At 38.4% G+C, this 14,782-nt stretch overlaps 1 protein-coding gene across 1 annotated transcript; it reads left to right on the forward strand.

Moving 5' to 3' along the window:
* Positions 1-9,523: 9,523 nt before the first annotated feature.
* On the forward strand, positions 9,524-12,510 carry admb (adrenomedullin b). Its single transcript, XM_041037845.1, has 4 exons — positions 9,524-9,633; positions 10,028-10,143; positions 10,711-10,842; positions 10,978-12,510. The coding sequence occupies exons 2-4, from the start codon at positions 10,040-10,042 to the stop codon at positions 11,255-11,257; spliced, it is 516 nt and encodes a 171-aa protein (XP_040893779.1). The 5' UTR covers positions 9,524-9,633; positions 10,028-10,039; the 3' UTR covers positions 11,258-12,510.
* The last annotated feature ends 2,272 nt before the right edge of the window (positions 12,511-14,782 follow it).

Raw genomic sequence — 14,782 nt, forward strand, 5'->3', positions numbered from 1 at the left:
CTGTTCCTTAAGCAGAATCTCGCCTCACATCTCTCCCTCTATGACCGTCTTCAACTCTCCGGTGTCCCTCTGGGGAGGCACTTTGAAAGTCTCTCACCTAGCACTATCATCAAGTCAAAATCTGTCCAGTACTTAGGTTTATGAGAAAATATCTGGAAAACTATTCATATCCCATCAGCTTCAGCTGCATTTTGTCTGTGGAGCTAATTGGAAAATGTTAGCATGCTAGGACTAAAATAAGACTGAATATTTCCAGAGAATCATTAAAAACAATAATAACTGTAAATTTCCTCTGACTTCTAGTAAGAAATGTTTTGTACTAATTTGTGAAATTTATCTTGAAAAAGCTATCTGAGCATCTGGTGTATGATTAAGTCAAAAGATCTGAAATTGTGGGTACAGTATAAACCCATGAAATCATAACCATGTCATCTTTGTTGAGGTCTGTGCTGAAATGGCGCAACTCCTCTGTGTGTCATGAATTACACAGAAATGCCACTATTTTGGGAAATAATGACAGTGCTTTTAAGTGAGAGATATCAAAGCCTGTTACAAAATGGCCCCAATATCAGATTAACTTACATCTGTGGTTTAACAATGCATTGAGATTTCTGGCCTTCAAAAGTCGCTTTCTGGTTTGTTTTGGAACAAAATCTCACCCCCATTGATATTCTGACACGCTACTCACATTTTTAACAGCCTAATAATGGAAAACTTTGCTACGACAGAGCTACTGGCAACTTGCATTAGCCTTGAATGATCTTAGTGTTAAAAAAAAATTAAACATTGTCAGCTCTCACGCAGCATCATTTTCAACATCTGCACATTGTATGTCATCTTGGGGATATTCACTTAAGAGAGGCTGTGAGAGTACTGAATATCTGACTACCAAAACTACACCAGCTGGGTACCACAGGACACACACACGTGGCAGTAAGAGGCCAAAATGTAGTGAGAATGACTAACATATCTGAAATTCAATAACCAAAAACAATTTAACATGACATCTTTGGTAGACAACAGAGTTAATTGAGACACAGTACATCAACGTTTAAGTCCAGATTGCTCTGCATGGAGCACGCACAGTACTGTTTATGTGGCAGTTTTGGATTTCAGGTTTAAAGTTTGACATCTGGACACTCATCCCTGCCACAGCCCAAGTGAAGGATGACAGGACGGATTTATCTTTAGATAAAAACCTTAGAGCAGCTTTAACAGTCAAATACCAAACCAATTCAGTAATTGTTCTCATGTCACAGAGAAAACAAGACCGATGGTTCGACATCCATTTAATGTCTGGCACAGCATGATGCAGTAATGCTGAGGCCCAAAAGTAAGTCTATCTATCCATCATATGACATCCTGCCATTTCCTTTTGCCAGAATTTGTTTGTGTGTGTATAGATATGCATGAGGTATGTGTTACAGGCATTGGGGCCGAAAACAGCACCACGTTCATGAAGAAACACAATGGGCGGCTTTGAGGGAGCACAAGTTATCTCAGGTATCAGTGAGGCAATGAAATGCTATGGATGTGAGCGAACTGTAAAATATATTTCGGAGCATGTGTGCAAATAAAAAGTAATACAAAAGACACAGACTGTAAATTGTGTATGTGCGGGTTGGACAGCAGACCCTTTCACATGCCCTTGGTAAGAAAGCAGGTTCTCTTTTTAGCATAATCTATTTTAGTGTAAAATTTTAAGGTTATAGATAGTATTTGTAAATTAGAAAACTGAGTGTAAATTATTATTATTATGGATTTTATGTTGGATGCCACCAAGGCCGTATTATGGTTTTGATTAGTGAAAGGTGAGAGTTAAAATGAATTTCAAAGATGTCAGAATAATCCAACAAGAAGCTTCTCTGGGCCAGACTACCTCCTTACAAAAGCTGCTGGACCAGTGATATCCTTTCTGCCTGAAGGGACTGAGCAGACTTTTTTTGGTGTTTAGAACTAAGAAGAACTGTTTTATTATTGAGGTGTTCATACCATTCATACTGGTTTGATTTATAAATAATTACATAATTATTTAATAAATACAATTTAAAGCAGAAATAATTAAAAAAAAACCTAGTGTACCATTTGCATTCATATAAATCAAATCACACTGCATGTAAATGTCTCCTTATATCCCTTTATTACATTATACATTAGTTGATACATCTTCATTGCACGCCAAAAGTTCTTTAGGTGCCCCTAAATTTTCAACTTTGGAGCATATGAGCTCCTTGGGAAAAACATAAGCATCAAGCTCTGGAGTCAAGCCTTAAACAAATGAAGAAAATATGTTGGAAACATGATCTTTATGTTTATTTTGTTATGTTGTTTTTGTTTTGTTTGACAAATTTATCTGTCTCTTCTTCAGCCCACACAAATGTTTTTTTTTCTGCTGCAACTTTTCAGCTCTTCGGTGTAACAGAAGCAAACAGATGCAAAAAATATAACACACATGAAAAAAGATGGAAATGCACCTACAGTCTATCAGCAAATCCTGTCTAGAGTCTCCTTAAACTTGAGAACCCATATCTCCACATGGAGGCAACTCAACTGGCTCCTTCAGACACAAAAGAGCAGTGGTTATAGTCAAAGTTACTTCAGGATGTTGGAGCTCCTCATCCTGTTCAACACTGAAAACTCATTTTGGTCACCTGTACGTGCAACCCCATTTTTTGGGTCACTCTCCAAGGCTCATGACTATAAAGGCGTGTTGAAACAGATGGGTGATAACAAGATAGTGTCTTAGTTAAACACTCTCTAGTGTCTTCCAAAAGACTCTCATTTTGTTTTTGTGCAAATGGCTTGTAGACAGTCAGACAAATCAAGAGCTTCACCTTATTCAGATTTGTCAGACACAATGTCCACATCATCACTGACACCACACAGCCCCTTTCAATGTCAAGATCCACCTCACCCTAACATAAGAACAGGCCCCTAAAATAAACAACTCCTTCACTTTTGGGAAATTTCAGAAAGTCTCAAAGTCCCAAATCCACCACAGCAATGCTTCTGATTCCATGCCTAAGGGCTTAATTCTCATTCAAAGCAACTAATTATAAACAAAACACTGTGGCCATACTGTAGAATAACACACCAGACTGACTTTCTACTAGTTTGGTCACGCTGCCACTATGGTGTGACATCCCTGTTTCAACACTGAAGTAGCAAGCTCTACTTGTTGTTCTGAACAATGAAACAAACAAGACTCCAAAAAATGTAGGTATTTCCCACCATCCGCCACGTTACAAAAACAAAAACACACATGTTCGACGGGATCATAGATGGAATGACCAAGACTTTGATCTTCATACCAAAGTGGAATCTTTCTCTGACCTCAGTCACAACATTACTGGCAGAAAACTGGACTCTCCACATATCCATCACTTGACACAAGATTTAGTTTATATTCTGACTAATGGCTCTGCCCTGCCTCATCCAGCTCTGATGAACTAGTCTCTCAGGGCTGCTTTTGAGACATTGCTTTGTGCGTTTATGTGCTGGAATTCCCATGGCAAACTTCTCAGGACTCACAGGTCCCACATGGTGTAAATCTGAAACTCACAGTCAAAAGCCAGAGTTGCACTGGGCAGGAACAGCAATATTTAGACGAGATCTTGAGAAAACTTGAGGATTAACTGTCAACTCTGAACCCAAGAAATGGAAAAGACTCCTTATTAAGTCAACATGTAATCGTGCTTACAACATTCATAGCAGAGCCTGTGCCAGCGACCCTCTTCAAAATATTTTGGGGGATGAAGAAAAAAATCCTAAGCAATTTATGTTATTTTCCTCTTCTAGTCACCTTTACCAAATTTCTCAACATACTGTACTCTCTGAGGAAAAGCATCACACTACCTGATGACGTGATTAGTTCAAGTGCCAGTTCTCCTCTTTGGAATGGTGCATGTTCACATCTATTCAACTTTAGCTGCAATCAAACAATAAAAAGATGACTGTTGAGACAGAAAGTGAAGCGAATTTTAGGAGTGGTGCAATTGCATAAAAAGTCAATGGAAATACACAGATGCAAATTCACACAAAGATGCACCTGCACAGATTTAAAATGTCTGAATTTGTATTGGTGGCTGTGCGTCTGTTGCTAACTACGTTACAGCTAATGTACATGTAATGTTGGTACATTGGTTGTTTGAGGACAAGAAAAACCAAACGGCGTAGCAGTCGCATCAAATCTGCATGATTTAAAACAAAACAAAAATTTACTTTCTGTGCAGTTTGCAGCCACGCTAGCAGCTCCGTGAGGCTGTACTTAGGCAGAGGGATGCTGTAAATGCTAATGTCAGCATGCTAATATTTCACAATATCTGTATTAAAATGTTCAGGCACAGCGTTTACCATGTTTATCATGTTAGGTTAGCATAACATCGCCTAATTAGAACTAAACTCACAGTATAACTGAAGGGAAAGGGAATGAATTAGTTTTGTGAGCATTTCTTAATAAACTCAAGTATTGGACAATTTGGAGGAGGAGGAGGAAAGGTCAGGGTATAGTAAAGTCATAGCAAATACAGGGACTGTACTCTGGTGGCAGGGTACTGTGGTCCTGTGCTGAGACCTAGAGCTGTGTTGATAAAATCGATTCTCCTATTCTCATTTTATTTTGTAAAGATCGATTCGTACGTGCTCACGTGCGAACTCACGTCATCGAAGCTACCAAACAACCAATTAACTCACGTCATCGAAGCTACCAAACAACCAATTAACAGTTAAAGTTCAGATCATTTTTGTTATTTCTCTCTAACCACATCAGTCAGGAATACGTGGAGAACTGTTTTTCCCTTGGGCAAACAGTTATTTTCCACCAGTAAATGGTAAATATCTGATATATCTTTTGTATTTTTCCACACAAAACAACGTGCATAGTAATTTTCCACTGTTTGGAAATGATGCAAGAGTACTCACATTTAGACAAGTGCATATCACTCTGCATGTTTTCAATGGAGTATTCCCTTTCAGACCCATGAAGAAAGCACCATGGTATTACATACCGGAGCAGCAGATTTAATAAGATCTTAATAATTCCTCCCTTTTTATCTCAGCTGTATTAAAAACAGAGAACTATAAATAGACACTGAATGTCTAATAATATCACATAATGGGTGCCTGCCAATGTTGAGGTCAGATTGTGCTCTACTAACCCCTGACTGTGGAAATCAATGACAGCTTCATCCACACCAAACCAAACACCATATTGCCTTGATGTAATCTAAAAGCTACTCCTGCAGCAACATTTCAAGGAACAAAAAAGCTCTTGATATGGATACAAAAACCATTCAAAGCCATGGGTGGTCAGATAGATTTTGATCATGAGTATACTCTGTTTTGGAATAACAAAATTCTGCAGCATGAGGCATGCCATCAGCATGCAAAACAGATACAGCGCAACCAATTTAAGAACTGGAAGGGATCATGTTAAAACACAGATCATTGAATCATCTTTTGGCTTGTGAAAGGTACAGCATTGTTGCCATGACGGCACTGTGTGTATCTGTTTGAGGCATCCCAATGCATGACTCGTGCTTCTTTAGACCCATCCAACCTTTATGTGAGATTGGGTTTTATAAAGTCATATCAAAAATACCTGACACAGCCGCTTATAGAAACATAGGGACGCGTTGAGGATGATGACTGTGGTGGTGGTGGTGGTTGTAATGTTGGCTGGGATTACATCAGCTGCATGCAGGTCAACACAAGTTGAAGGCAAAAGGTTTCGGGGAAGAACTACCATTACTTTTAATCTGAACTTTGAGTTCAGACACAAGACCAAGCATTAATTGTGCTAATTCATAAGGGTTAGTCTGTCAGTTCAAGCAATTTATTAGGGCAATTCTACACCTGTAGCTCAGCTAATTTGAAGAAAATGGCACATTATTGTCTATCAGCTCTGGTCGGGCTCCTGCTCATTCCAGCTTTTTATTTATGTTCTCTGGTGTCACAAAAAGATCAGAAACAAATAAAGTATTACTATAATGCAAATTTAATGTATGTTTTGAGTAATGACAAACAGGCAGAAACAGGATAAGAAGGGGGTGGTTTTATATGGAATTATTTTAGGGGATATTATAATACAGTGGGACGCCTGCACATTAACAAATAATTTGGAGATATATATATGAGTGTATATATGTATATATATGTGTATATGTATGTATATGTATTAGTGCTGCACGATTAATCTAATCGCAATCGCGATGTCACGCTGTGCGATTAAGTAACCGCCATAAAAGACTGCGATTCGCGATTAAATGTAAACCAATGTGGAGTAATTGACGCCACATCCACACGCTGTGGGCAGCCGCAGATATGGTCACGTGACTACCCGGCTTTCAGCAAACAGCAGTGACCGACATGGACGCTGAGGAGGAACACGAGGGACAAGCAGAGTTGGTGGTGAAAAAAAATGTATATGTATGTACATGTACATACATACATATACACACACACACACACACACACACACACACACACACACACACACATATATATATATATATATATATATATATATATATATATATATATATATATATATATATATATATATATATATATATATTGGATTCAGAGTTAGGTAGTATTACTAGACAAGACAAATATCATGACAGCATAAAAAACTAATGTACTTTCCAGTATCTCCAAAACACGGATCAGGACATGCCTTGTAAGTTTATGTTCACCTTTGCCAGAAATAACATAAGGTTCCACTGAAGGTGGGAACATGATTACTCATTGGTTTTCAGGACTAACAGTCCTAGTGCACCTTTGTAAAGCTCTCACAACTTCATCATTAAAGTTGTATGCTCTAAGAGTTCTGTGAGGTCTGTTTGTATTTCTAAAAAGAAAATGAAAACTATTAGGCCCAAAACCAGTACCAACAACTTGCGGCCAATAAGCTAGAGTGGATATTTCAGGTAAAAGAAATAGTCGTTTTTAGGTTTAGTAAGGCAGTTGAAGATCTAAAACAAAACAAGACTTGATCAAAACCTAGTCATTGGACTGCCCTTCATCTGTTTGCTTCTCTCCTACTCTCTGTTCTCACATATTCAGTATTTGTTATAGCTGAATTCGCAATAAAACTGTTCTCATTTATGTATTTCTGTTTCTTTTGTCAGACAACAGAACATAGAAAGTATGAAGTAGTGACTGAAACATGGTCCATTAAGATTACTTTTTAACCAGCAGTCACTTCCAAGCCATTTCCAAGCTGCTGCTCTGCTAAAATCCTGATAAGTTACAGACAACAGCTGTGCTGTGATTTCTGCTGTATTTACTCCTAAGATGATCTCTCAGATGGAAAGTTAGAAGCTCATTCACATCTATGTCAGATGCCATGTGGTCAACTGAATGAAATGCACAAAGAGGTCTGCCTGCGGAGGGAAAGCCCGACCTCATGCTCTGTGGGTCAATACTGGCGACTGTCTTCTACAAAAAGTGGATAAGAGTTGTCCAACAAGACACCAGATTTGTCAGTAGGTGCTTTTTTTTTAAAAGTAGTAGTTAGTAAAGGGGTCTGAAAAGAAGTCGGTAAATCTGGAGAAAAAGGAGCTAAGTAGGAAACACTGCCTGTAAACAACCCCCTGATGGGGTCATAGGAATTGTTTGCTCTTGTGTTAATAGGGTTGGCCCAGCTGTTGTGGTCTAGCCAAACATGAAGACTTCATAAGGTTAGATATTGTTGCCATCATGTTATTGTGTTGTATGTACTAACACAATGACTTACACATTCTGCTTGCATCCTGCTACCCTTGTGGTGGAAATGTGGAAAAAAAATGTTGAATGTCTATTGGCTAATGTGAGCCCTTTTTTGTGTGTAAGCGTAACTGTTTATCTATCAGTGAATTTAACAATTACTATGGTGTAAACCATCAGTATTTTGTGTGTGGTTAGATACAGTCCAACCAGACTGAAAGCCAAACCCTAGGGGTGAAAACAATCTCAACTCAAAGTACACCAACTAGCTTACATGCATATCCTCTGGCTAAAAGCCTGCCAGCTGATACCACAAAGGCTTTCATTAACTGTTTAACATGTCTTATAATGAATGTTGATTTCACAGTTATTAAGATCTCATAATAGATAAAAATAGATCAAATGTGTAATGGTAGGGTTTGGGGTATGTACATTTTTCTCCAAATACTTTACCCGATTTTCTGCGCTGCTCTGAAGTTGATTATTCAACTGACAGGAAATTCATTGCTATCAATTTTGATAATTGATTGTCATTTAAGTAATTTATCAAGCAAATGCCGAACATTCTCTGGTTCCAGTTTCTAAGATATGAGGATTCGCTGCCTTTATCTGTTTTATATCATTGTAAATCAAATATATTTCGGGTTTTGGGCTGTTGGTAAGCAATTTTGTGGTCAGCATTTCTCACCATATTCTGATACTGTACTGAAGCCCTATTCTTAACTGCAAATATCGTGAATACAACATGTCCATGACAGTTGAGCCTACAGGTCCTTGGCAGAGATAAGGTCAATGTTGAGGCCATCAAACAGGATTTTTTAAATATATTTTTAAAACCACATATTACAGGTTTGGGAGTACTTTGGGTGCAATGTGCACACACGTTTTTAAGGTAATGCTCACATGAAATTTAACATTTATTTTCAATATATTTCTAAAACATGAAGCGTTCTGTGTTTTTATTGCCTTTCAATTTTTTTTACATCACAGAGAAAATTCATTGTTGCTATTGTGGAGGACCTTAATACGTGGTTAATCATTACACATGTAGAAAACACTGCCCTTGTTCAGAATGCCTGGAAGTAACTACCAGTGGATTTAAGTAGCACTCAGAGTGATTAAACCCGTCATCTGGAGGTTCACAAGTTTAGTATAAAGCACATGTTCCTTCCTCAAATTTTCACAGTGCATGCAGTTGCCACAACAACACAGAGCTAATTTAAATACACTTAGCTCTTTGTAGCTATTTAAAATCACAGATGGCTAACTTGGACTGAAGCTGATGAGCCATCAAAAAACACATCTTTAGAAATATTTCAGCAATAACAACATTTGCATCCAACTTAACTGCCTTAAAGCATGCATGGCCAGTGAACCTAACCTTATAACCACCCCCCAAAATGACCAGCTTTACAAGAAAAAATATGCAAATGGATTTGGTGGACACAAATCTCCCATTTGCAGCGCCAAGAATAAACCTCTCAGAAAGAGAGAAAAAAAAAACTATTTAGATCAATTTACAAAACTCTGAAATGCACAAACCCTCTTTCAACGCCTTCTCAAAGAAGAAGTGTAATAAATCAGAATTAAGATTTGCCCACACTAATAAGCATTAGACACAGAGTTTTTGAGATTGCTGACTCGATTATAATCTATCTGCATATTTTTGGTTTCACTGCCTACATGTGGGGTGGATGGAGTTGACATGAACTGTCCCACAGTCCCTCCCACTGGGTCTGGCATTCAGGTACAGCTCCCTCCCTCCCTCTATAAAGCCTCTCATGTTAGCAGTTTAAACTTCAGACTTCAACTCATGGTAAACTCTTTAGAGCCTTGGAAAAAGCAGCTAACTCTACTAAACAGTACACAACACACTTGAATGTGTGCCATAAATTCTGTACATCACGTTACAAGCCAGAGCCTGAGGTAAGTGACTTTTTCCACAATTTTAATCTTGGTTCAAAATCAGTTTTTAAATAATTGCTTCAGACTTCCTCAGGTATTTAGTACTGTTAATTGATGCCCAGTCAAAAATGTGAGTGTGATGGACAAGAAGTTGAAGGACTAGAAGCTTTATTAGTATTCAGTGATGCTGTCTGTACTGATGTATGGATGTTTCATCAATAACCTGCCTTACAATTCCATTAATATTGATTTGTAATTAACAAACCACCAGACTTGTTTCTTAACCACCCTGCTGTTCAACTACAAAAGCTGGCCAGTTGCCAATTAAATACTGTCTTCAACAAATCAATCACCACTTGAGGCAGGAGATCAGACTAAACCTCATAAATACAATTTCTGTAACTTTACTTTATAGCTCGCAGCCAAAATGAGATTATACCTGCACACTGTCATCTGCTGCTGTGTTTTCACCACCGTCCTGCCACTGGTAAAAGGTGCCACAGGGGAACTTAACTCCAGCCTGAAAAAAAGGTGAGCTGCCTGATCAACATGCACTATGAGAACATTGTGTTCATTAAAAAAAAAAAAAAAAAAAAAGCCTCATTATGGTCTCCTTTACCATGCAAATCAGGTGTTCTTTCCTAACAACAAGGGTGTGTCTGTTATTGTAGGAGAAAAGTGAACAAAGATATTTGAAAGTTTGAAAAACCTAATCTATGCAATACGCTGTTCCTTAATTATGTTCCTTAAACATGTCTTTGGCATTTCTGTAGCGTAATTTCTTCTCAATCGTTGGTCTGCCAATATCAATATAACTGTACAAACCTAATACTGGTCAATATAAATGAATAGCAGATTTATCGATTGGGACATTTTTGATTTTCAAGAATCAAACAATATTTTCCAGAAACAAGAAAAGTCATTCCTTCATGATAATGCCAATTCTGATCCAAGAGAGTTCTTCAAACATCTTGAGCTACACTGGCATCAAATGAAATCATGTTCAATGCTGTGTCATTCTCTTTATGTCTGCACCCTACAATTCATCTTTGAGTGCCGCCTCCTGCTATCACAGCCTCTTCTGTTTCTGTGTTGCAGGTTTAAAGTATTGCTGCAGAGCCGTATGAAGAGAGACCTGGGCAACAGCTTAGTGACAGCCAATGAGCAGTACTCTGACATCCATATTGGACAACAGAGAAAGGTTGCAAAAACTGTCTCACCACCACTAAGGTAACAAGAAAAGCAGCATTTTTGCTTTCATTTGATAACTGACCATGTCAACGTATTATGTGTTGCCAGGTCAGATTTATCAACCCTGGAAAGCAGTCTGAAAATAGAGCATAAATATTTCTTTTCCTTTTCCAGCTTTGGGTTAAATATCAGACCCAGGAGGTCAACATCACCCAAACAAGTTGGCTGCGTCCTAGTCACATGTGTGTACCATGACCTGCTCGACCGAATTATCAAGATTAACAGCCCTAAAGAGAGCTGTGCCCCTAAGCACAAGATTGGTTCAAATGGCTATGGGCGGCGGCGACGGCGCTCACTCCAGGATGTCACTCAACTTGCCCTCCAGACAGAAGGACGGAGCACTGAAGCTGGTCAGCGAGCCCCCAAACAGAAAAGCACATGCAAAGTCGCCTAAGACAGGCATGGAAAGGCAGAGGAGAATTCCTGTTGGAGGTTTTTTTGCGCTCACAGCAGATGAAGAGAAGTCCCCTCAGAGGTTTTATTCCACAGATTTACAACTAGATGCAGAAACTGCTGCTACGTCTTTATGGCCCTGTCACAGGAAGTTCAGGTCACTCTGGATGAAAGCGAGATTCTGAAGTTTGTGTGTGTATTCTTACCTGCAGGTTTCAATGTGTCTGAAGGAGTGCATGATGTTTGGATGAATTCAAGTTAGACCTGTGGGACTTGACAAAAATGTCTGTCTCTTCTTCAGCTTTCAAAGTAAGCTTGGCAGCTGAGAAAGAAGACTATTCCTAAAGGTCTTCTCCAAAATACCCATGAACTGAAGAGGAACTGAGGCCAAAACGAGGGAGGGCTTGATCCCCCCTCAAGAAACTGAGATTACTGGACCCCAAACTGTCACATTCAGGATCCTCTCACAAGAGAACTGAATGTGGTGAAGTGCAATTTATACAATATGTACTAAGCCTTTACATAGTTAAAAATATGTAATTATCAGCTTGTATATACATAAGGATATATAAAGCTACCTTATTTTTAAGCGTACAACACTATTATATTTTTATACAGCCAAAACACATAATAAACATTTTTAACTTCAATGAAGTATTTGATGCATCTTAATTGTGTAAATAATTACCTTGTCGTGTCCATGTAATCTTATCACTGTTTATGTGTATATCAATTGTCTTAACATTATTATGATGATTATACCTTAATGGAAATGAATCATATTCGCAATGTTTCAAAGACATTTGTTTAAATGGTGAACGTCATACATAGCAACTGAAAAGCAAAGAGGTTATTTAGTGTTTGGCCAGACTTTAGAAGCCATGGAAAATGATGCAGAGGCTCTTTTTGGTATCATGTAGAAGACTGATGAGCTAATGTAAGTGTTGTGCTGCCACCTAGCTTTGCAGGCGGCAGGCTACATGTAACAAATGCAGGACCAACTGGTTCAACAAGTGAGCTTCAACAAAGCACTTACTGTGGTAATGTTAAATGTTTCATATTAATAGTCTTAGTTTTGACATTTATCTGCTTATTTGAATGTAATAAATCACAATTTACTCATAATTCAGCTGAAATTACTTGAAATGGTATAAGGTAACATGATTTATGTCTTGTTGTGGCACACATGCCAGAAATTGTAATTGTTTTCAGCTGGCTGCGATGTCCTGCAATGTTCTGAAATAAATGAATGAAATCAACAATGAAAAGAAGTTGAACTCTGGTATTATTTGGTGCCCTAATATTAATCTGCTTGTGCATGCGTGCCCTGATGTTAGCAGGCTCACAGGGGACACTGCAGCACAGGCACTTTGTCATGTTGTGATGGTATATGTGAAGTTAATGTTGCAATTAATGTGTCTCTAAAATACTGTGAGCAGATCGAGAACTCTGAAGTCATTCTTGATGCCAATCTTAACTTTTTAAGTCTGCAATATAACTAGGGCAGTTTCCTATCACTTAAAGAACATATCCAAAGTTAGATGATTCATATCTCAAGCAGATTCTGAAAAGTGGTCCATACATTCAGCTCCAATAGATTGGATGACTGTTATGCTTTTTGCTGGACTACCAACACAGACCATATGAAAGCTTCAGCTCATTCAGCAGCTCATTTAGCAACACAGCAGCCAGAGTGCAAATACACACTGCAAATGCACCGGTTCATAAATCTGTTCATTGGCTCCCAGAACAACACAGGTTTAACTTCAATATTCTGTTGGTCTGTAAAGCAGTTAATGGTCTGGCTCATTAGTGTATTGCTGGACTGTACTCACTCAGTACAGTCTGGCAACCACCCCTCCCATCTGGGAGTTGCTTTCTAACAGTACCCAGAATAAAATCCAGGTCTTCAGAGGAAGGTTTTAGTTACTTTGGTCCTGTTTTCTGAAATAAACTCCCAGGTGGCCTGAGATCAGTGACTGCTGTTTCCAGATTCAAGAGAAAACTTAAAACCTTTCAGTTTTGTCAGGCTTATACCAGTTTTTGCCTCAGAGAGGCTGGATCATCTTGAATTGCCATTGCGTATGAATGGGGCTATACAAATAAAACTGACTTGACCTGACTAAATGTGATTAACTCCTGAGTTTTATAAAGTCCAAAACATGTGAACCAATGGTTCACATTCCATTCTAAAAATAACACTGCTTATCAGCTGCACTGTCTAAAAGAAACACATACTAAAATTAAATTGTGGAAATGTCTTGGGCCGACATGTTCCTAAAATTGTGTAATCACAGCATTTCAACAAAATTAATTATGTTTTGGCAAAGACAATCCAAGTTTTGATGAATGGAGAGAAAAGAGAAGTGTGCCTCGCCACACATTAACAACACTCAAATGAGGACAGAGATATTAATAACTATGGAATTTGACCTCCACTGATATACAAAGTGGTCACAGTGTCCTGAAATGCACAGTGCAGTTCTGCACAGTGCTTCAAACAACATGAATGAAGCTCTCTTCAGCCACTTGGGTCAACTGAACAATTCACCTTACACATAATCTACGAGGCACTAATGTTGTAAATTTCCAACATCAATAGTTGTTTACCTCTCTCTGCCAGTCTAAACAAGTGTATAGGCTGTGCTATGTAAATGTGTGGGGTTACAACTGTCACAATAAGTTTCAGGAAGTGATTTGCATCAGTGTTGCTCAGTTAAGAAAAGGAAGTGCAGGAGGAAGCTTGTATTTACACCAGAACTTCTGTATAACATTGCCAAGAGCATGGAAACTATTCAGTGTTCTCATTCCTCACTGTTAATTTGAGGTAGATCATTTTACCAGGTCAGCTGTCACTTATTGTAGATATACAGTGGCAAGAAAAAATAAGTGAAATCTTTGGAACTGCCTCCATTTATGTATGAATGTGTCTTAAAACATGGTCAGATCATCATATAAGGTGCAATAATGAACAAACAATCTATTTTATCTACTAACACAAAAATCATTGTATTGTTTTAGTTCACATTGAATCCATCTTTCAAACATTCACAGTGTAGGTTAGAAAAACTTTGTGAACCCCTCGGCTAATGACAACAACAAGCTAATTAGAGTCAGGAGCTGAGTCCAATCAATTAAACAAGATTGGAACGGTGGGTCAAAGATACTTTGAATTAAAAATAAATAAATAAATAAAAAACACTGCATCTGCTCATGTGAACCAGACCTCACAAAAAAGGAGATTTCAGAAGACTTATGATGAAGAAAAGTTGCATAAAGCTGGAAGCTGGGTGTAGAATTTAGATACTGATCACAGTCAGAATCTCCCTAGAAGCGGGTGCTCAGCTAACATGACTCCGAAGGCACAACACTGAATGCTCAATGAGGTAAAATAGAAGCCCACAGTAAGGGCTACAGGCTTAAAGGAAACATTGGAGCTGGTTTACTGTTCATGACTACATGCCTGAAGTTTGCTAACACTTTTTCCAGAAGTTTGCTAAAGAGCGCTGTGACACTCCACAACACT

Source organism: Toxotes jaculatrix, chromosome 5 (genome assembly GCF_017976425.1).
Source record: "Toxotes jaculatrix isolate fToxJac2 chromosome 5, fToxJac2.pri, whole genome shotgun sequence".
In the NCBI taxonomy this organism is placed as follows: domain Eukaryota; kingdom Metazoa; phylum Chordata; class Actinopteri; family Toxotidae; genus Toxotes; species Toxotes jaculatrix.